The following is a 24,593-nucleotide window of genomic DNA, read 5'->3' on the forward strand; positions in this document are numbered from 1 at the left end:
CTGGTTAGCCTGGTTACAAGCCCATAACAGGTCGCAGCGTGTCACGTTGTGAGCTTGTAGATCGACTTTTTGTTTTTGCTATTTTACATACAACAAGGTATAGGGTTTAAGTGGCTAAATGTCCAGACAGGCCACACCCATAGCTGTGGTCTAATCAGCAAAATTATTTCCACAATCTGACACATTTATTTTTATCATCTGTATTTCTGTATGATTTTATTTTTTTATTTTAAATAAGGTGTAATAAAGACATGAGTTGTGTAAAGTCATTTTGCAGAACATGACATGTTACTATAGCCAAATGTGTCCATGGCAAGACTTTTAGATTTTGTTTTTACACACCATTATAATGTTCTTACTTTGATCATAAGACCCAGTTACTGAATGTCAGTCTCCAGGTTTTTTACAGAACATGCATGACACTGGTTTACTTTGACAATATGGAACATTAGGAGTCCACTGGTACAGACAGTGGTTCTCAAACATTTTATTTTCAAGGACCCCCATAACTCGTAACACTTGTACTGAGAGTGTACAAATGGAGAGCATCCATTTGTACACTCTCAGAGTTACAGAACTGTAATGGTCATTTAGGGCTACCTCTTTATGTGTTTGTCTATTCATTTTGTATGTCCATGGATTTTTTAAACGCCCAACACGAGCCAGCATGGTGATGACCCCTGCTAGTAGTGTGTTGCATCGTGCCCCTCCCTCCCATGTTGCTGCCCGTACCTGTCATAGCTTGTCCTGTCTCGTCACTAGGATGTCCTGTGTTCACTAATAGCCTCTGACCTTGGTCCGTCCAGCTGCTGGCGGCTTGCTGGTTTCAGGGCCCGGGCTGGCGAGGAGGAAGACGGGAGATGGAGCTCGGCGCCCCCTGTCCCCATCTTCCTCCTCCATCGTCTGTCTGTCTACCCCCCTCCGTCCCTCCCTCCTTCGCAAGCCCTTGTCTCCTTGGTCGCTCTGTCAGAACCCCACGCTGGGCCTGTCCACTCTCTCCCGTCCCGCACACACACACACACTCACAGAGAGTAATTACAGCCTAGGGGCCCTGCCCTGGCCGTCGCCGCGCTCCACAATTTACCACCAAAAATACGTGCGCAGACATCTCTCTCCTTACTTTCTCTCTCCCCGCTGCCTGCACCCCAACATCACAGGAGGACCGCGGGGCCTCAGACCCATACAAGTGCTGCAATTACCTGAGCTCTTTCTCCTCCTCTTCTCTCTTTTTCAACTCCTCCGCCCCCCCCCACCCCACTTCCACCCCCAACCCCAGTGCTCTCTCTCTCTCACTCTCCCCTTGGCTCCCCTCACTATTCCCTGGCAATCAGCCTTCATTAGAGGCCTCTAGTGAAAACCCATCGTCACCAAGGTCAGCAGCTGCCAACCACAACGGCCTTTCAGGGGCTCTGGCTGTCTGCTCTCTCTCTCTCTCTCTCTCTCTCTCTCTCTCTCTCTCTCTCTCTCTCTCTCTCTCTGTCTCCCTCTCTCCTCCCTTTCTCCTTTCTCCTCTTCTTCTTCTTCCCCAACAACTCTCTCTCTCTCTCTGTCTCCCTCTCTCCTCCCGTTCTCCTTCCTCCTCTTCCTCTTCTTCCCCAACAACCACCCTTCACTCCCCTCCTCCTCCTCTTCGCTCCCTCCCTCCCTCCCTCCCTCCCTCCCTCCTCCTTCATCATCCTCTTCAGTCTCTCTAGCCCCATCTCAACTGCTTTTGTCTCCAGCTGAGGTCCCTCTCCCCTCAGACGTCCGTGTCACTGTCTTTCCGCTGCGGTGCACTTTTTTACTCATGTCAGCCGCTGTTAAAATCACCACTGACCAATTTGCTCTGATTGTGTTGTTATCCCCCCCCCCCCTCCCACACACTTTTTCCAGGTGTTTCTCAAGTTATATTAACACTGTGTATTCAATGGCGCCCACCCCGCCTACTAGGGATGGAAAGATAATCATTATTATCGTTTATCGTGATAAAAGAACACTATAATCAGATCGCAGAGATTTTAATTTAATTCTTCCGTCATACACTAGGAGGAATTAGCTTTTGTTGAGCTGCAAATTCAGTACCACTTAAACCCACTTGGTAAAACGGACCTGTAAAGAGCACATTTGGTACACTCTTATTTCACTATACACAAATCGATTCGCCAAAAATAGCAGATATGCAAGCTCACAACATGTTGCAAACCAATGCGTTGTGAGCTTGTAGATCGTTTATTTTTGGCAAAAGGTCCCCCCAGAATAGAAAATGGTTTAACAAAAGTGGAATTTTAAGTTTTAAGCATGTTTAATGTTTTGATTATCGCGATGATATCGTTAATCAATTTATTTTTTGCCACAATAATCGTGACATGTAATTTTCATGTCGTCCCATCCCTACCGCCTGCACATCATGGATTAATTGATTTTCCAGATCAGACATCTTATTCAATTTCTCATAGACAATTGTCTCAATCATTCCACTGGATATTATATCAAAATGTAAAATGACATGGTCTTTGCATGCTTATGAATGCAATTGCAATGGCTCATACTACTTCATGTCAGTGAAAGTGAAATAGTCCGTTATTTATCTGGCAGGGATCATCTCTGCCATCAGTTAATCGGACGCAAGATATGAGAGTCTAATTTAAACTCTATTTTGGATTTTGGATGTCTTTTCCAGCATTATTCGTTAAGTTCCAAATCAATTGTGGTTATTGTTGCAGTGAGAATAAATGTGTATATATACATATACATTACATTAAAAAGACATCGCTTGTTTTGTAATTACTATTTCATAATGAATGTGTGGGCTAAAGTGCTAAAATTCAAAAAAATCTTAGTAGGCTATAATGGACTTTGAAAATAGACCTTTTTTCTGTACAAAAAAACTCAATGCCATTGGCTGTGTGCTTTAAAACACGAAGCAGCTCAGCTTAGCTGCTTATTAATGCACAGGAAATCCAGCTCTTAAGAAGGCAGAAAATTGCCTTACATAACACATGCTCGCCACAATTTAGAAATACAAATGTGCACTGTTGACTGAAGCAGAAAATAAGACTGTTGCCCATCAACAGCACCGCATTTCATATGAATAATTATGAAGCACATGGGGAGGGGTAAGATGAGAGAAAACAGCCTGACCATGACAAGCTCTACTACTTTTATTTACTTCAAATGAGGGATTAAGCCAGTGAGGGAATCTACGGACTTAAGAGCCCAGGCAAGGTGCTGCCTGCCGCTGAATTTCCCCAATATTGAGTTAACTCAACTTAGCCATTATTCTAGGAATGGCCGCCGTAATGCCAGTCTTCTTCTGTTTTTGTTTTGTTTGTTTGTTTGTTTTTTCCATACTACATTTCATGCGGTCACTTTTTGAAATGATGCCTGAAGAAGGTCATCAGTGACCGAAGCATTGCTTCTTTGAATAAATCGTTGCTCCTGTACCGTGCAGTTCGGCAGTGTGCGGGCGTATTCTTTCTATTGTTGATGTGCACTTTTTGAAATTAAAAATGCACCCACCCAGCACATTCAGTGCTGGTAGTGTAACTATACTTTGGGGTTTTCCAGAACTCACTCGCTGAGCACTGAGCCTGATATTCTCTCTACTGTTTTATAATGTTTTCCCCCCTCTCCTCCATTCTAATACCTGGCATGAAAAGAAAGACCTCTCTGGGTGGGCAGAGTGCTTCCAGCTCTGACACCCACAGTGAGAGAGAGAGGTGCGGTGCGGGGCTGATCTCTCCCATCAGCCCCGCACTTGCATCGGGGGCAGCGTCGCAGCATTAGACGCCCACAGGGGAGCCCTCAGACAGAGCAGCGAGCTAAGGCTCACCTAACAGTGGATAAAGAATAGGGTTTCTTTAATTATGAGGCAGGCCTGTGACATTGAGTTCTGAGCCCCCACCCCCTCCTCCCTCACCCTCACCCTCCTCCTTCCCCCTCCCCCTCCTCCTCTTCCTCTTCTCCTCTGTTCCTGCTCTCCTCTCCCACCAGCCTCCTCCCAGACACTGTCTAAGTGCTCCGCTCCACTGAGGAGGCCAGTACCCCCGCGGGGCGCGATTCCACTGCCTGTAATTTCTGATGCCCATTAGTGACCGCAAACAGAGCACCAGGCTCACACACACACACACACACACACACACACACACACACACACACACACACACACACACACACACACACACACACACACACACACACACACACACACACACACACACACACACACACACACACACACACACACACACACACACACACACAATACAGCCAGCGCAGCACTGCACTGTAAAAGAAAAAAAAAGACCCTTTTAATGCAACATTATTGCATTATGACCCCCTCGTAGACCCAAGTCAAAAGTCCTATTTGCGGTCCCCGCAGGAATATTAGCAGAGAATTCTTTCTCTGCAGTGTTTTTTCCGGATGAAGGCTTATTTTGCGATGGCGAAGGCTTATTTTTGGATACACGTTAGACTCCTCTGAGGTGAACCTGACTATGGAAATGTTAATGAACAAGTTCAACGCAAGCAATCTGACGAGTAGAGCTGACGATTAAACGTTGCTCAAATAATTGCGATTTACGATTTAATTGATTTAATTTATATTTAAGTTTCTGTTGTTGAACATTGATTGGAACATTCTGAATAGAAATTAGTCAGGCTTTGTTAACTAAAGTTGCACAGGGCAGATATGACAAATAACATATTTCATAACTTTATACTTTTTATACTATAGATCTTGTAGATCTGCTATTTCCACAATTATTTTAAATGTTTGAAAATATATGAACATTTTTCAACATTAATAATTATGACGATTATGCAAAAATAAATATTGCTATTTGGCGATTATGCAATAATTGTGATAGGCCTACTGAGGAGCATTCTGTGTTTTTTTCCCCAGGTTGATGATTTTATGGCTTATTTGATTTGGTAAAATAAAGGGAGATGCAAAATTGATGGTTTTGTAAATGAACTGGATGAGAACAATCACAAGCGGTGCATTTTCTTAACTTAACTCCTTAAAAGAGGCAGAAAACAAGTCTAATCAATACACAGAAGTCTGTAGATGTCATCAATTCATCTCTCCACTTAATGCTGATTTAGCTCGCGCCTATGAGAGTGTGCATGTTTGGCAGAGAGAGAGAGAGGGAGAGCGAGATAGAGAGAAAGAGAGAGAGTGAGGAACAGGGAGGCAGAAAGAGGGAGAGGGAGAGAGAGAGACAAGGGGGAGAGGCAGAGAGGCGTATTTATCGATCAAGGGTGACCACATCTTAGCCACAGAGCCCCTCTCTCGTGATTAATCTTGGGGCTCAGAGTTGGCCAATGACACTTGACAGGCCCTCCCCCCCTTCAAAGTCCTCCATTTCTCTTCATTACCGGGCCGTATTTTTGGACACCATAGTAGAGAGTAATCATTTACCTTTATTGTGTTTATAAAGCTGCGAGCAAAAGGATGACCCTTCCTATATTGAATTGAGGACATCAAAAGATCACCGGACATTGATTAGGATGATATTAAAGTCATTCAAATGCTATATTTATATGTCAAACAACGGCAAAGTGAAAAGAGATGGCATTTCCCTCCCTCTAAATGAAAACGAATGGAGTGGGTTCTGTGAGGTTGACGTAGTATTCCCCAAATCAAGAAGGATGCTTTATTATGGTGTACATATGTTAGGTAATTGTGATGGTGAAAAAAGATGAAGGGGAAATACCTCTGATGGTATACCCACATAATATACACTGCTGATCTGTCTTTGCTTCATGGACTGTGTTTGTTTTTACCTGCTGTTTTATTTTCACTGCAATGAATAAAAGGCATAGCACAACGCAGGCTGTATGCAGGAATCTACTTTTGAAATCATAGACAGAGCAGTAGTCCATCTCCTTGGCTTAAAGGTGCCATGATTCTCAACCTAACACTACTAGCACGGTACAGAAATAACTGCACCAAATATGTCACATCATGGGGCTGAAATGGTCAGCACTTTCCCGCGGATACTTAATCACTGTGTGTAATCTTACGTTTAATACATACTGGAGAAAAGCTAAATATTATAGATCATTCCTCAGGAAGAGGAATAGTGTGAAAGGAATGTAGTATAACTTATTTTTTTACTCATCGAGTGTGTGTCTCCCCCCCCCCCCCCCTCCGACCATTGGAAATATACTGCTGCGGTGATGGATGGCAAAGAATCCACTCTGCACCTCCGTGCTTCACAATTACCAACAAATGGGCCGGAGCAGATTTTATGTAATGATTAAAGCCGCTGTTAATTTCACATGAAGGTAATGAGAGGGAAGATTGACGACCACTGTCCGGCACTCTGTCATTCCTTTATAGTGAGTTTGAGCGTTTTCACGACTCTCTCCTGCCTTCATTTGCATTTTGCCTCATTAGGCCCGGCCATTTCTGACACCGCCCGGGATGTCCATTTCCTGCAGTTAATGCCTTTTATTTGATCAGCCCGAACCTCCGTGTTTTAACTAGCCCGTCGTTTCGGCCCGCTCCTTATGACATCACTCCATTAGCGCCGCTCGTCACCGCCGTCCCTCCTTGATCTCCGCCAATTACAGCGTCCAACCTTCACCCAACATGGCACTATTATATTTGTCAGATGTCATCTTCTTCCCCCGGTTGATATGTCTGTCTTTCACTTTCTGCCATGTCGTTTTGTGTTGTTTTTTAGTTTTTGCCTCTCGATTGTGCCTCTTAAGGGTTGTTGTTTATTTCCACAATGGCTGAAGCAGAGGCCCAGTGGTGGAGCTACGGCCATGCACTCAGAGGGCCTCAGAGGGCAGGGCCATACGGTGTGAGGCCTGTAGACCCTGGGACCAGAGGTGTTTTTGAGGGCCTAATGGCATTTTGATGTTCATAAGCACAGTGGATGATGGGTGGGGAGAGGGGAGTGGAAGGAAGAGGCAGAGGACTGTCAGCGGAGGACTAGCCGGGTCCTGACAGACAGAGAACGTGTTTTCTCATGTCACAGCTGATTACATTCACTCTGGGGTAGGAAAAGAGCAGGGAGGAGACAGAGATGTGGGGCTCAGAGTAAAAAAAAAAAAAAAGAACGTCCATGTTTCTCCCCGAGATACAGGGCCTTCTTCTCTTCCAGAAGCAATAGTGCTATTGATTGTTCACTTTTTTACCCCCGCTCTTCGGCCCACTTTGCAACATTTTTGCTTGAGCGACGACAAGCGACGAGGCCCGAAAGAAAAGGCTAGAGATGGATGGAGCACTTTGGTGGATGACTCACGTCACCTCTGGCTGCGTTCGGTGGCGTCGCTTTTTCATACTTTCATTTACATTTTTGCAAAGATCTGATCTAAGTAAGTCCTGCGGCCACTTGACGTACTATAGATTTTTCAAGCTGCTACGCGGCCTTCAAATCTAGTTTAAAGTGGTCCCCATATGGGCATGTTACTCCAGTACTACAACACTTCCAAATACTGTCTTCAAGTTTGATAAAGCAGGCCTGCTCTATAACGTTTATGACCAGTTGTGTAATATCAGTGGTTGTCATAACAAAGACACCCCAAGCTACAGTACAGTATGTCTACTTTGCATCGAACGCGACATACTACAGTTTATTTCACTAAATGACACTTGGTGAAGTCCTAAACATGAATGCAGAGGTTTCACAGAGGTCTACAGTACAGTATGCACTGCAACAGTTCATCCCTGTGTCTTCATTGCTTTGTTTTGCGTACGTCAGAAAAGCAAAGTAGGTTTCAAATGGCTACATGAAAAGAGTAAACCAAGAATCAACTCCACTTAGTTTGTGTCAGACAATTTGAGCCTCCATGCAGTGGTCTCTCCACGGTTTCGGCAAAGCTATTTTTCCTTCTATTCCGGAGATTACACGGGTTGCTGCACAGGTGACCCTCATGGTCAAACGGCTAGCGGAGAGCCTTGCCAGAGTTTATATCCCCCCCCCCCTCTAAGCCCATACAGACTGCAAAGGATGCATTTTTAACAATTTGCCAGGCTTTTCTTTTCATCAGAGACATTTATTTTGTATTCTTTGACTCTCTTGTGTGGCACCGTGTATTTGGCAACATGAGAAGCGTGCAAGCAGTGGTGGAATGTAACTAAGTACATTTACTCAAGTACTATGTACTTAAGTACATATTTGAGGTACTTTTGCTTTACTTCCATTTTTTTTTTAAATAGCCGCTCTAGATATCTGCTATTTTTGGCTATTTTTGGCAAATCTTGAAAATATTTGTACAATCTTTGGGGGAAAAAAAGAAAAGACAATTGACAACAGCCCAAAATAGGGATGCCAGGATTGTGGTTAAAGGTCTCAAACATTTCTCTCATTCAGAGAGTCTCGATACCTCTTTCGTCACTTAATCCAGTTGACGACAAACAGCATATTGTCGGGTGGAAAACTGTTTCAGGATTCAAATTCAAAAGTAGCAAAAATAGCAGATCGACAAGCTCAAAATGCGTTGCTTCGAGCTTGCGGATCTGCTACTTTTGATGCTTTTGTGTGAGGCTGTAAAATGTAAGAAAGTAGGGTATTAATTTACGAAAAAAACACAAAAAGTTAAAAGATTGAGATGCCCGACTCATGCCCCGACACAGACGATATATACTGACTCTGTAGCACTGGAACCTTTTCAAGGCCTGAGTCATATGGGACATAAAAGAACGACGCACAATGCAGCCCCCGAGTCATATGGGACATAAAGGAACGACACACTCAATGCAGCCCTCCGCAAACTGGAACTGTTTATCTCCTCCAACACATGCAATCAGTACAGATGCTAGAGGCCGGTCTGTCATTTTCTGCCTCCTGCCGAGGTGTTGAGAGGAGCCACCGCGGTGGAAAATCACCTGTTTAGGTGTTGAACACACCCACCCTCCCCCCTCTCCTTATATCCCGGCTCTCTCCCTTCCCAACCTATCCATATTATCACCCAGTACCGCCGGAGAAAGAAAAAAAGCGAAAAGAAATAAGGAAATCCTGCCCCTTATAAGGCCCTGCTTTCTTTTCACCTTTGATTCACCAGAATAACATAGCATGATCCCAAAAGGCTATCATTGAATAAAACATAATGATGATATCAAAGATACATTCTGCTGCATTGTGCTATGCTGAAAGCGTCTCTCGCGATGCCTATCAGCGTGTCACAATAACACTGAAGAGCAGAGCAGACCTCCACCAGGCTCCACATGTGCTCGTCCTGAGAATCGTTCAGCTCTGCATGCGGCCTTGTTGAATTCCATTCTATATCTCTGTTCACCACGAGAGCACATCCATTATGCTGCCGTATAGCATCTCTAACTATTGCAGTTACTGTAGGTAGGGTACTTTATTGTGTTTACTCAACTTTGCAATTTAGGCGAATTAGCCAAATTCATTTTGTATGTATATTTATATTTCATTCTTAATTAAACTTTATGTAATTACAGATTGACAAATCTATGTCTTATTAGAATCTCTGGAAAACAGATAAATGAGCGCAGCTAAATGGGTTTTGCTGGTAGTGAAAGATATGCTTTTGGTCTATAGGCGAAACACTAATACGAAGAAAGTGATGAAAACCAAGGTGACTCCTCTTTAAAGCCTCACTATGTAACTTTTTTTAATGAATAAAATGTAATTTTGTCCACTCTGTATGGTATGTTAATATAATATCACTTTTTTGTCTCCCTGCTCTTCTACTGAGACATTTAGATGGTGTCAAAGGTCACGTCTCACCTAGACACAGGATCTGACACAAATTTTGACCTGAAGGTCAGATTCAATTTACCCCCTGAGCAAGCAGGCAGGCTCTATTAGCTCAATTAGCTCAATGGTAAAAATGTCAGCACTTGTGCAGGAAACCAGGTTCTAATCCGTGGGTAGGAGAGGAAAGTTACATAGTGCAGCTTTAAGGTACAAAAGGGCAAAAGGTGTTATTCAATCCTAATAAAACACTTTAAAAACTCTTGACATGTTTCAGCCAAAAGACTCCCTGAAGAAGAGACCTTTAGTTGACTAGAGTTTACCTGGGTTTAAAAAATCTCTTTTTGAGATTAATAGCTTCTCTTTCAAGGACAACCTTTCTAAAAGAACAGCAAGACGGCATAACATTTTGCAGAAAAACTTATGGACAAGAAGGGTAATAATCACAAATTATTAGAGCAAATTCAACAAAGTTCAACAGAACTGCAACAGAAGCCACAGGGATGTCAGCATAGTCTGTCATACGGGTACAGCTACTGTATACAGGAACATCTCAGCTAAAACCATTAGAGATGTACCGATAGTATTTTTCCTTCCCGATACCGATTCCAATACCCAATATAGCTGCAAGCAGCGATAATACGGGGCCAGTGAATAGAGAGAGAGAGAGACATGGAAACGGAATAGATTGAAGAGAGAGAGTGACATGGAAACAATAGATTGATGAGAGAGAGAGATGGAAATATAATGGCTTGATTGGACATCTCAACCTACTGCCATTAACAGGATTCGAACTCTCAACCTTCAGACTAATAGGCTGCAACACTATATAGCTATATAGTGCTATAGCTTTGTCCAGGCTGATATTGTCTGTTGAAGATCATAAACTCTTGCCTTCTTTCATGAACCAAGCCCCTGTTTCACTAACACTAAGATCACTCGTTCACAAACCATTTACCAATGAAGAAATTGTACATCTCCTCAGAACCAAAACTAGTGAAAGTAGCCGATCTACAAGCTCACAAACCATGAAAAGTTGTGAGATTGTAGATCAGCTATTTTCAGAATGAAGTATGTCATACGTTGAAAAAACGTACTCTCAAATAAGCATTTCAGGTTATCTTTACCATTTGCACATGTATTCATTGATACAGTCATGTTGTTTGAAATTCAACTTAAATTAAGTCTGCATCAAGTGAGGCTTGAACTGGTGACCTTGAGATTGTGAGGCATTCATTTAAGGGAGACGCCATTGGCCCAACAGACAAGTAACTGTGAAAAAGGAGATCACACAGATGATACAGTTTCACGCAAATAGCTGAAAAATCCTGGGTTTAAGTGTTTTTAAAACTGCTCAAAATTGCGGACAATCTAAGGGCGGAGCTTAATGGTCAAATCGATACGTGTGTTCCTCATAAGTCAAGGCACAAGTGTAAGCAAGTTTCACGACTTTCGGCCAAACGAGGCATGACTTTTGCCTGTTTAAAGTTTGCATTTTCAAAAAATTGCTATAGCGCCCCCCTTTGGCCAATTGGAGTGAGATTAGTTTCAGTGATATTTGGAATGACCCTCTACATTACTGCAACGTTTCAAAGAAATGTGAGTCTTGCATGTATGTGTTAGGGGCAGATGAATAATTTTCATAAAACTGCAATAGTTAAAATCTATCTCCTCCTGGGATTTTTGAGTAATCTGCACAAAACATTTTACACATGAACTTAGGACCTTTGCCGACAAAACAAAAGCGGCGGATTTTCCATAAGTGAAAAAATGCAGAAGTTATGAGCCAATGACTGTTTTTCATATAATTCAAAATGGTGGGCGATCTAAAGGTCAGAGGTCAAAAGTCAGACCACGAAAGTTGTCAGGCATGAAGAGACGCATGTGTGTATCGAAGTGTCATGGTTGTAGGTCAAACAGGGCATGAGTTGTACCTGTTCAAAGTTGGCACTTTCAATTGAGTGCTATAGCGCCACCCTTTGACGAATGAGTGTGAGAATTATTTCTTGGTAGTTTTTCATGAGCATCTACCATATGGCCGAGTTTCGTAAAAAGCGTATGCACGGTTAAGCGAGAACTGGCAAAAACAAGAATTTTTCAAACTGCTCAAAATTGCGGAAAATCTAAGGGCGGAGCTTAATGGTCAAATCGATACGTGTGTTCCTCATGAGTCAAGGCACATGTGTAAGCAAGTTTCACGACTTTTGGCCAAACGAGGCATGACTTATGCCTGTTTAAAGTCTGCCTTTTCAAAAAATTGCTATAGCGCCCCCCTTTTGGCCAATTGGAGTGAGATTGGTTTCAATGATATTTGGAATGACCCTGTACATTTCTGCAAAGTTTCAAAGAAATCTGAGTCTGCATGTATGTTTTAGGCACAGATGAATAATTTTCATAAAACTGTAATAGTTAAAATCTATCTCCTCCTGGGATTTTTGAGCAATCTGCACGAAACGTTTAACACTTGAACTTTGGACCACTGCCTACAAAGATTTCCAACGGATTTTCCATAAGTGAAAAAATGCAGAAGTTAGGAGCCAATGACTGTTTTTCATATAATTCAAAATTGTGGGAGATCTAAAGGTCAGAGGTCAAAAGTCAGAGGGTGAAAGTTGTTCAGCATGAGGAGACGCATATGTGTATCCAGGTTTCATGGCTGTAGGTCAAACAGGGCATGAGTTGTACCTGTTCAAAGTTGCCATTTTCAATTGAGTGCTATAGCGCCACGTTTGGACGAAAGATTGTGAGAATTATTTCTTGATCGTTTTTCATGACCATCTACCATATGGCCGAGTTTCGTAAAAAGCGACAGCACGGTTAAGCCAGAACTAATATTAGCCTTGAATTGAGAGGGAGCGAAAAACAATTCGTAATATAGCTGCAAGCAGCGATAATACGGGGCCAGTGAATAGAGAGAGAGAGAGACATGGAAACGGAATAGATTGAAGAGAGAGAGAGCGACATGGAAACAATAGATTGATGAGAGAGAGAGATGGAAACATAATGGTTTGATTGGACATCTCAACCTACTGCCATTAACAGGATTCGAACTCTCAACCTTCAGACTAATAGGCTGCAACACTACCTATAGTGCTATAGCTTTGTCCAGGCTGATATTGTCTGTTGAAGATCATACACTCTTGCCTTCTTTCATGAACCAAGCCCCTGTTTCACTAACACTAAGATCACTCGTTCACAAGCCATTTACCAATGAAGAAATTGTACATCTCCTCAGAACCAAAACTAATGAAAGTAGCCGATCTACAAGCTCACAAACCATGAAAAGTTGTGAGATTGTAGATCAGCTATTTTCAGAATGAAGTATGTCATACGTAAAAAACGTACTCTCAAATAAGCATTTCAGGTTATCTTTACCATTTGCACATGTATTCATTGATACAGTCATGTTGTTTGCAATTCAACTTAAATTAAGTCTACATCAAGTGAGGCTTGAACTGGCGACCTTGAGATTGTGAGGCATTCATTTAAGGGAGACGCCATTGGCCCAACAGACAAGTAACTGTGAAAAAGGACATCACACAGATGATACAGTTTCACGCAAATAGCTGAAAAATCCTGGGTTTAAGTGTTTTTCAAACTGCTCAAAATTGTGGACAATCTAAGGGCGGAGCTTAATGGTCAAATCGATACGTGTGTTCCTCATGAGTCAAGGCACATGTGTAAGCAAGTTTCACGACTTTCGGCCAAACGAGGCATGACTTATGCCTGTTTAAAGTCTGCATTTTCAAAAAATTGCTATAGCGCCCCCTTTTGGCCAATTGGAGTAAGATTGGTTTCAGTGATATTTGGAATGACCCTGTACATTTCTGCAAAGTTTCAAAGAAATGTGAGTCTGCATGTATGTTTTAGGCACAGATGAATAATTTTCATAAAACTGTAATAGTTAAAATCTATCTCCTCCTGGGATTTTTGAGCAATCTGCACGAAACGTTTACCACTTGAACTTTGGACCTCTGCCTACAAAAATTTCCAACGGATTTTCCATAAGTGAAAAAATGCAGAAGTTAGGAGCCAATGACTGTTTTTCATATAATTCAAAATGGTGGGAGATCTAAAGGTCAGAGGTCAAAAGTCAGACCACGAAAGTTGTCGGGCATGAAGAGACGCATGTGTGTATCGAAGTTTCATGGTTGTAGGTCAAACAGGGCATGAGTTGTACCTGTTCAAAGTTGGCACTTTCAATTGAGTGCTATAGTGCCACCCTTTGACGAATGAGTGTGAGAATTATTTCTTGGTAGTTTTTCATGAGCATCTACCATATGGCCGAGTTTCGTAAAAAGCGTATGCACGGTTAAGCCAGAACTAGCCTCGGAAACCCAGCCATTTTTTTTGTTACAAAAGAAAAAAGTCTGGGGGAACGATGCAGGAACGATGGTCTTTGAAGCTTGTTATCTCCTAACCATTCAGAGTGCAGAGGGGCGTCGCTCTAAATTTGGTGACGTCAGCCTGCTCCGTGCACAGACCGGGGGGGGGGAGGGGGGAGGGGGGGGGAGGCGGGGACATAGATTGGTGAAGCAATCGGAGGACGCGCCTGCTCCGGGCGCCTGGGTTTGGATCCGCCCTTCGAGACCATGGATTGCTCTCGTTCTCTCAGTCTAAGCCAGAACTGGCAAAAACAAGTATTTTTCAAACTGCTCAAAATTGCGGAAAATCTAAGGGCGGAGCTTAATGGTCAAATCGATACGTGTGTTCCTCATGAGTCAAGGCACATGTGTAAGCAAGTTTCACGACTTTCGGCCAAACGAGACATGACTTATGCCTGTTTAAAGTCTGCCTTTTCAAAAAATTGCTATAGCGCCCCCTTTTGGCCAATTGGAGTAAGATTGGTTTCAGTGATATTTGGAATGACCCTGTACATTTCTGCAAAGTTTCAAAGAAATGTGAGTCTGCATGTATGTTTTAGGCACAGATGAATAATTTTCTTTAAACTGTAATAGTTAAAATCTATCTCCTCCTGGGATTTTTGAGCAATCTGCACGAAACGTTTAGCACTTGAACCTTGGACCACTGCCTACAAAAATTTCCAACGGATTTTCCATAAGTGAAAAAATGCAGAAGTTAGGAGCCAATGACTGTTTTTCATATAATTCAAAATGGTGGGAGATCTAAAGGTCAGAGGTCAAAAGTCAGAGGGTGAAAGTTGTTCAGCATGAGGAGACGCATATGTGTATCCAAGTTTCATGGCTGTAGGTCAAACAGGGCATGAGTTGTACCTGGTCAAAGTTGGCATTTTCAATTGAGTGCTATAGCGCCACCTTTGGACGAAAGATTGTGAGAATTATTTTTTGATCGTTTTTCATGACCATCTACCATATGGCCGAGTTTCGTAAAAAGCGACAGCGCGGTTCAGCCAGAACTGCGAAAAGTGGCAGAAGAAGAAGTGACAGAATAATGCGAATAACAATACGTGTCCAGAGCAGAGCTCTGGCCCCGTAAATATAGCTGCAAGCAGCGATAATACGGGGCCAGTGAATAGAGAGAGAGAGAGACATGGAAACGGAATAGATTGAAGAGAGAGAGAGTGACATGGAAACAATAGATTGATGAGAGAGAGAGATGGAAACATAATGGTTTGATTGGACATCTCAACCTACTGCCATTAACAGGATTCGAACTCTCAACCTTCAGACTAATAGGCTGCAACACTACCTATAGTGCTATAGCTTTGTCCAGGCTGATATTGTCTGTTGAAGATCATAAACTCTTGCCTTCTTTCATGAACCAAGCCCCTGTTTCACTAACACTAAGATCACTCGTTCACAAGCCATTTACCAATGAAGAAATTGTACATCTCTTCAGAACCAAAACTAGTGAAAGTAGCCGATCTACAAGCTCACAAACCATGAAAAGTTGTGAGATTGTAGATCAGCTATTTTCAGAATGAAGTATGTCATACGTAAAAAACGTACTCTCAAATAAGCATTTCAGGTTATCTTTACCATTTGCACATGTATTCATTGATACAGTCATGTTGTTTGCAATTCAACTTAAATTAAGTCTACATCAAGTGAGGCTTGAACTGGCGACCTTGAGATTGTGAGGCATTCATTTAAGGGAGACGCCATTGGCCCAACAGACAAGTAACTGTGAAAAAGGAGATCACACAGATGATACAGTTTCACGCAAATAGCTGAAAAATCCTGGGTTTAAGTGTTTTTCAAACTGCTCAAAATTGCGGACAATCTAAGGGCGGAGCTTAATGGTCAAATCGATACGTGTGTTCCTCATGAGTCAAGGCACATGTGTAAGCAAGTTTCACGACTTTCGGCCAAACGAGGCATGACTTATGCCTGTTTAAAGTCTGCATTTTCAAAAAATTGCTATAGCGCCCCCTTTTGGCCAATTGGAGTAAGATTGGTTTCAGTGATATTTGGAATGACCCTGTACATTTCTGCAAAGTTTCAAAGAAATGTGAGTCTGCATGTATGTTTTAGGCACAGATGAATAATTTTCATAAAACTGTAATAGTTAAAATCTATCTCCTCCTGGGATTTTTGAGCAATCTGCACGAAACGTTTACCACTTGAACTTTGGACCTCTGCCTACAAAAATTTCCAACGGATTTTCCATAAGTGAAAAAATGCAGAAGTTAGGAGCCAATGACTGTTTTTCATATAATTCAAAATGGTGGGAGATCTAAAGGTCAGAGGTCAAAAGTCAGACCACGAAAGTTGTCAGGCATGAAGAGACGCATGTGTGTATCGAAGTTTCATGGTTATAGGTCAAACAGGGCATGAGTTGTACCTGTTCAAAGTTGGCACTTTCAATTGAGTGCTATAGCGCCACCCTTTGACGAATGAGTTTGAGAATTATTTCTTGGTAGTTTTTCATGAGCATCTACCATATGGCCGAGTTTCGTAAAAAGCGTATGCACGGTTAAGCCAGAACTGGCAAAAACAAGTATTTTTCAAACTGCTCAAAATTGCGGAAAATCTAAGGGCGGAGCTTAATGGTCAAATCGATACGTGTGTTCCTCATGAGTCAAGGCACATGTGTAAGCAAGTTTCACGACTTTCGGCCAAACGAGGCATGACTTATGCCTGTTTAAAGTCTGCCTTTTCAAAAAATTGCTATAGCGCCCCCTTTTGGCCAATTGGAGTAAGATTGGTTTCAGTGATATTTGGAATGACCCTGTACATTTCTGCAAAGTTTCAAAGAAATGTGAGTCTGCATGTATGTTTTAGGCACAGATGAATAATTTTCTTTAAACTGTAATAGTTAAAATCTATCTCCTCCTGGGATTTTTGAGCAATCTGCACGAAACGTTTAGCACTTGAACCTTGGACCACTGCCTACAAAAATTTCCAACGGATTTTCCATAAGTGAAAAAATGCAGAAGTTAGGAGCCAATGACTGTTTTTCATATAATTCAAAATGGTGGGAGATCTAAAGGTCAGAGGTCAAAAGTCAGAGGGTGAAAGTTGTTCAGCATGAGGAGACGCATATGTGTATCCAAGTTTCATGGCTGTAGGTCAAACAGGGCATGAGTTGTACCTGTTCAAAGTTGCCATTTTTCAATTGAGTGCTATAGCGCCACCTTTTGACGAATGAGTGTGAGAATTATTTCTTGATCGTTTTTCATGACCATCTACCATATGGCCGAGTTTCGTAAAAAGCGACTGCACGGTTCAGCCAGAACTGCGAAAAGTGGCAGAAGAAGTGACAGAATAATGCGAATAACAATACGTGTCCAGAGCAGAGCTCTGGCCCCGTAAATATAGCTGCAAGCAGCGATAATACGGGGCCAGTGAATAGAGAGAGAGAGAGACATGGAAACGGAATAGATTGAAGAGAGAGAGAGTTTTGACAACAATACTTTTGAATAAGCATTTCATGTTATCTTTAACATGAAATACTCTCAAATTAGCATTTCATGTTATCTTTAACAATTGCACATGCATTATTTGATGCAGTTATGTTTTGTGCAATGCAATTGAAAAGTGGAATGACCCACCCACAGACAGACAGACAAAAAGCAAAGTGCAATAATAGCACAATAAGACATGGAAAGGGAATAGATTGAAATTGAGACAAAGCAAATGATTCCAACAGGCGAATATTCTTTTCAGCCCAACCCAGCTGAGGTGGTCATATATAGGACGCAGGGGGGCAATCCCAGGTGAAAAACCTCACCCATTGACATCTCAACCTATTGCCATTGACAGGAATCAAACTCTCGGCCTTTGGATTCACAGGCTGAGACACTACCTATAGGGCTATAGCTTTGTCCAGGCTGAGGTCATCTGTTGAAGATAAAAGTGAACCAGTGAAAGCAGCCGATCTACAAGCTCAGAAACATGTTGCTATCTGAAAAGTTTTGAGATTGTAGATCGGTTATTTTCACAATGAAGTTTGTCATACATTGCAAAAACATACTCTCTTCAAGAAGCATTTCATCATTACCTTTAACAGTTGCACATGTATTCAATGATACAGTCATGTTGTTTGCAATTCAACTTAAATTAAGTCTGCATCAAGTGAGGCTTGAACTGGCGACCCTGAGATTGTGAGGCCTTCATTGAAGGGAGACGCCATTGGCCCAACAGATAAGTAACTGTGAAAAAGGAGATCAAACAGATGATACAGTTTCTCGCAAATAGCTGAAAAATCCTGGGTTTAAGTGTTTTTCAAACTGCTCAAAATTGCGGACAATCTAAGGGCGGAGCTTACTGGTCAAAGCGATAGATGTGTTCCTCATGAGTCAAGGCGCATGTGTAAGCAAGTTTCACGACTTTCGGCCAAACGAGGCATGACTTATGCCTGTTTAAAGTCTGCCTTTTCAAAAAATTGCTATAGCGCCCCCTTTTGGCCAATTGGAGTGAGATTGGTTTCAGTGATATTTGGAATGACCCTGTACATTTCTGCCAAGTTTCAAAGAAATGTGAGTCTGCATGTATGTTTTAGGCACAGATGAATAATTTTCATAAAACTGTAATAGTTAAAATCTATCTCCTCCTGGGATTTTTGAGCAATCTGCACGAAACATTTTACACATGAACTTTGGACCACTGCCTACAAAAATTTCCAACGGATTTTCCATAAGTGAAAAAATGCAGAAGTTAGGAGCCAATGACTGTTTTTCATATAATTCAAAATGGTGGGCGATCTAAAGGTCAGAGGTCAAAAGTCAGACCACGAAAGTTGTCGGGCATGAAGAGACGCATGTGTGTATCGAAGTTTCATGGTTGTAGGTCAAACAGGGCATGAGTTGTACCTGTTCAAAGTTGGCACTTTCAATTGAGTGCTATAGCGCCACCCTTTGACGAATGAGTGTGAGAATTATTTCTTGGTAGTTTTTCATGAGCATCTACCATATGGCCGAGTTTCGTAAAAAGCGTATGCACGGTTAAGCCAGAACTGGCAAAAACAAGTATTTTTCAAACTGCTCAAAATTGCGGAAAATCTAAGGGCGGAGCTTAATGGTCAAATCGATACGTGTGTTCCTCATGAGTCAAGGCACATGTGTAAGCAAGTTTCACGACTTTCGGCCAAACGAGGCATGACTTATGCCTGTTTAAAGTCTGCCTTTTCAAAAAATTGCTATAGCGCCCCCTTTTGGCCAATTGGAGTAAGATTGGTTTCAGTGATATTTGGAATGACCCTGTACATTTCTGCAAAGTTTCAAAGAAATGTGAGTCTGCATGTATGTTTTAGGCACAGATGAATAATTTTCATAAAACTGTAATAGTTAAAATCTATCTCCTCCTGGGATTTTTGAGCAATCTGCACGAAACGTTTCACACTTGAACTTTGGACCACTTTCTACAAAAATTTCCAACGGATTTTCCATAAGTGAAAAAATGCAGAAGTTAGGAGCCAATGACTGTTTTTCATATAATTCAAAATGGTGGGAGATCTAAAGGTCAGAGGTCAAAAGTCAGAGTGTGAAAGTTGTTCAGCATGAGGAGACGCATATGTGTATCCAAGTTTCATGGCTGTAGGTCAAACAGGGCATGAGTTGTACCTGGTCAAAGTTGGCATTTTCAATTGAGTGCTATAGCGCCACCTTTGGACGAAAGATTGTGAGAATTATTTTTTGATCGTTTTTCATGACCATCTACCATATGGCCGAGTTTCGTAAAAAGCGACTGCACGGTTCAGCCAGAACTGCGAAAAGTGGCAGAAGAAGAAGAAGAAGAAGAAGAAGAAGAAGTGACAGAATACTGCCAATAACAATACGTGTACAGAGCAGAGCTCTGTCCCCGTAATTACTTGCGTATCGGTCGATACCGAGTACTGATCCGATACCTGTGTGTAATTTAAAAATAATCTAGGATAGTGGCTCTCAAAGAGGGGTCCAGGGACCCTCAGGGTTCCTTGAGGCCGTTCCAAATGGACCATTACAGGTCTGTAACTCTTGAGAGTTATGGGGTCCTTGAAATTAAACCACTAAAACTAAGAACCACTGATCTAGGAATACATAAAAATAAAAAATATAAAACAGTAGTGCAACATCAACTGAAGTATTCAAAATACAAAATAATTGAGTACTGTAAATGACATATCATGTGATAAATTATGTGGTACGGGAATGGCATAGACTGGCATACTCACCGATACCGATTTGCATTTTAAGCAAAATCGGCAGCTTTTTTGATACTAGTATCGGTATCACTATCGGAACAGCCAGTTCCTTGTTGAATCTGCTTAGTGAATCCTTTCCTCTCCAAAACCGGACCTTATTATTAGTATGTGTCCCTAAACATGTTTGATTTACTTCTTCTCGGCGGTGACGGAGGGGATCCGTCGTTCAGATTATCTGCTAATGCAATCCCTGGCTGATATCAGCGTCCACCATCCGGCCCCAGGTGCCCTCTCACTGATACACGTATTTACTTGAAGATTTTAGGCAAGATAAGCTTTCCTTACCCTTCAATCTTCCCCCTTTACTGCGGTGACAAAGCATACTGAGAAACTCTGTCTCTTTATGTTTGCAGATGATGGCCAGTGATTTTTTTCTCTCTAATACTGAGCTCGTTGTATTTTGTTTGTTCAGGAAATGTAAAGCGTTGTAATAGAATGAGCTATTATATAATTAGAAAGGTGCTTTAAAATAACAAAATGAAAAACATCAGCAGTGCGGTTTTGGTTATACTACAGTGTATGTGATGGACATTTCAGTCATGTGATCAGATTATGAATGAGTATAAATTAAGACCTGTCTTCTTGGCAAGATATTCTGGAAAAGGGCAATTTGGTGTGCAGACAAACTATTTGTTATCTCTGTCAACATCGCCTCAAACGTAATCTGAAATGAATCAAATGTGTTTTAAGGTTAAGAGTCAGTGCATATCACCGACGATGGATGTCCAAAATGACAAGATTACTTCGGGGCACATATATCACAGTGGAGTGACATGTTTCAAAAACGATTACTTTTGTGAAAAGTGGTAAATATATGCTTCTGTCACTGTTGAACTCTTTTCTCTGAGTCCAGCTTTTATGCTATCACTAGTTTATTGTAAATGTAATATTCCTGTGTTGAATCTTTTAAAGTGTTCATTGGTGAACTTTTTGACAAACCGTGACCAATGTCAGATTGCGAATTAGAGATTTATTGTGATTCTGCAACCCCGTGCCCTTTGAGGAAAGAAAAATGTCAAGTCAAAAGGCACCTTTATGCTCCCTTAACATTTGAGACGCAGGAAGGACAAACACCGGGCACATAAAAGACAATCTTGCGATTATCGAGAAAGAACTGGATGACTTTCAGACGGAGGAGACGCAATATCAATCACGGCCAATTTGAGGCCACCAACATGAAATATGATTTCATAAGACAAATGCGGTGTCATTCTTAATGTGCTTAACCTTTACTGTCAATGAAAAAGTATCGATCGCTCCGTGGCATTTTTTCATCATTTGATTTCAGAAAGTGTAATAATATATGGTGGTGGAGTAAGAAAATAGATGAATGGCAACTCAATGATCCCAACTGAACAGAGCTTAATTCCCCTCAAGACCTGGAAAAGTGTGGAAAGAGATATGAGTGAAGTTTATGCCCTTGGTAAAAAAGGATTTAAGATATCTTGACTGTTACACAACATTGTAATGTAATGTATAATGTATATACAATAATACTACAATAATAATAATAATAATAATAATACAAATAGTAATAATAATAAAATAAAAATAATAACAATCATAATAGTAATACATTTAAAACACGTTCTACTATTTATATCATTCAAAAATGTTTTGTTCTTTTTCTCTCTTTTTTTGTGGAGGCGAAGTATTTATTGCTTATTTATAATTTAAACCGCTTTGCCCAGGTTAAATGTGTATCATCAGCCCACTAATATTACCAGCCAGGAGTAAGCAGTAGTGTTTCTATTATTTCTCTATTCTGTTGAGTAATTGGGTGGTCTCCTCTGCCCGCCTGCTTCTTTGATCTACTTACTCAACCTAATAAGACTTTGCTCTGCTGTGCTGCAACCAAATCAGCAGTGCATTTTCAGTCCCTAATAAGTGGTTATCGCCTTGATTTATATGGGTAATCTCAACGATGTGGGCCGGGCCGCGCTGCAGCCTCCGACCGTCACCGCGAGCCTCTTTTCACAACCACAGGGCTCTACTACACCAGATGGGTCCATTTACAACAGGGAGTGAGGAGGATGATCATTTTAAAAACCATTCTCTCCCTCAAAAGTAACGGAGGCAGTGTGCGTTATGACGGGCCAGAGTAATTTTGTAGTCGAAGCGTAGTATATATCGAGGCGGCTTGACCATACGTTTGATGCATGGCCTCATCGCCTCGCTTCCATTGTGAGAGGTAGATGGTTGTCGGGCCGTGGGCTCCTGGTAGGAAAGCTGTGCTCAGCCCATGGGGAGCCCTGGGGGGGCCAGGGGAAACACTTAAAGTGGTAAAACGGCCACTTATTCACAATCTCCCTCCCTCCTTTTTTTCACTGCTCCTCCCTCGGCGGGAGCCTCCTGCTGGGTTGTGGTTGTGGAGGAGCACAGACCTCTGGGAGCATGTATGATGGACTGTGCAAGTCCTCACTATACACTCTCTGGACCCTAACAGACCTCAGTGCAGTTTGGCCCTATTGTGACCACTGGTAACAAACAAAGCTCTGCTTGATGATGAAGCCTTCACTGTGTGTGTGTTGTCCTCTTCCACAGCACTGCACAAGAATTAAGAGTTGTTCCGATATACACCGATACCAGTATCGGAAAAAGCTGCCGATAATACTGCCTAAAATGCTGGTATCAGTATCAGCGAGTATGCCAGTATATACCATTCCGATCCACGTCATTTATCACATGAGGATATTTCATTTTACAGTAATATTTTGATCGCTTCAGTTGATGTTGCACGACTGTTTTATTCTCTTACTGTATTATTTACATTATTATCATTTTACTAACTTGTAGCGGCACATTAACAATTATTAATGGCATTTTTATTAATTCCTAGATCACTGGTTCTCAAACCTTTTAATTTCAAGGACCCCCATAACTCTCAGAGTTACAGACCCGTAAGGGTCCATTTGGAACCTGCTCAAGGAACTCAGATTGTCCCTGGACCCCACTTTGAGAACCACTGTCCTAGATTTGTTTAAATTACACACTGGTATCGGATCGGTATCGTACATCGTATATCGGACCGATACGCGGGTTATGGGTATCAGAATCGTTATCGGGAAGGAAGAAATTGAACAAGAATGGGTATCATATGGGTCCACGATGTGAGCAAATGGGGCTTTAATAGATGTGGTGATTGTTTCTTTCTTTCTTCTCACCAGCTGAATCCGCTGGCCAGCCAGGCGGCGGTGGCTGCAGCAGCGGCCATGGGCTCCATCGCTGGGTCACAGGTGTTCGGCAACGCCCTGTCCAACCTGCAAGGAGCCACGGGACAGCTGGTCACCAATGCACAAGGACAGGTGAGTGAGGATCAACGTCGTGGCAGGATGACACGCTAACAGGGGGTCTTGGACCCCTAAGGGTCCTCAGAGTTACTACAGGGGGGGTCACCAAATCTTTGTGTGATAGGATCTTTTTTTTACATTAACCTACAGCATCCTTATTCTGGGGGAAAACATTAGCCAAAACGAGCAGATCTACTAGATCGGCTATTTACGGCAAAGAGGTTTGGTGTGTATATGGCGAAAAAAGAGCAGACCAAGTACTGAGCTAAGTGGTTAAATACCGCAAGACGTTAACATTGCTAGCTGGCCAAAGATGCTGCATAATGCTGGCACAGTCTGTTTGGCCCCTATACCCCATACTATTCTTCTTCTTTTTTTTACCCCTTTTTCTCCCCACACACATGTCTGTGTTGTCACTGCTGTTGTATCCTACTGACTCACCTGCCAGTGAGGAGCCCCCCCCCCCCCCCCCCGGGAGAACGTAGAGCCTTCGTCCTACTCCGCCCGCCCAACACTCCCTGGCCAGTATAGCACCGGTGGAAGATAGGGCCCTTAATGTTACAATTCATGACACACACACACACACACACACACACACACACACACACACACACACACACACACACACACACACACACACACACACACACACACACACACACACACACACACACACACACACACACACACACACACACACACACACACACACACACACACACCAAAGGGAACCCCCAGTCCTCAGTCAAAAAATAATGTACATCAACCCATCTAGACCAGTGATTATCAACCTATGGGCCGCGGCCCACTGGGCCACAAGGGCATTGCAAGTGGGCCCCAAAGATTTGAATGATAACATTAATAACATTAATAAAAAATTATGATGTTAAAACAAATGATATATGTCATATGTTTTTTCTTCTTTAAACCCTTGAAAAAATAGTTTTCATTGTGATACCGATGTGCCAAAGTATTCTATGTTACTGTTAAGGGGTCAGATGGGTGGGCCGCAAACTCTATTTTCAAGTGGGCCCTGATC

General features: G+C 42.1%; 1 protein-coding gene across 1 annotated transcript in view; it reads left to right on the top strand.

Annotated features, from left to right (window-relative positions):
* pou6f2 (POU class 6 homeobox 2) overlaps positions 1 to 24,593 on the top strand; it is a gene marked incomplete at both ends in the record, with an annotated part of 125,549 nt that overhangs the window by 66,551 nt on the left and 34,405 nt on the right. The window contains one exon of the mRNA XM_084048752.1: positions 23,432 to 23,569. Within this exon, the coding sequence (XP_083904878.1) occupies positions 23,432 to 23,569 (138 nt within the window). The remainder of the gene's footprint in view (positions 1 to 23,431; positions 23,570 to 24,593) is intronic.

The sequence above is a fragment of the Gymnoscopelus microlampas genome, assembly GCF_963454915.1.
Source record: "Gymnoscopelus microlampas genome assembly, chromosome: 22".
NCBI classification, from domain to species: Eukaryota; Metazoa; Chordata; class Actinopteri; order Myctophiformes; family Myctophidae; genus Gymnoscopelus; species Gymnoscopelus microlampas.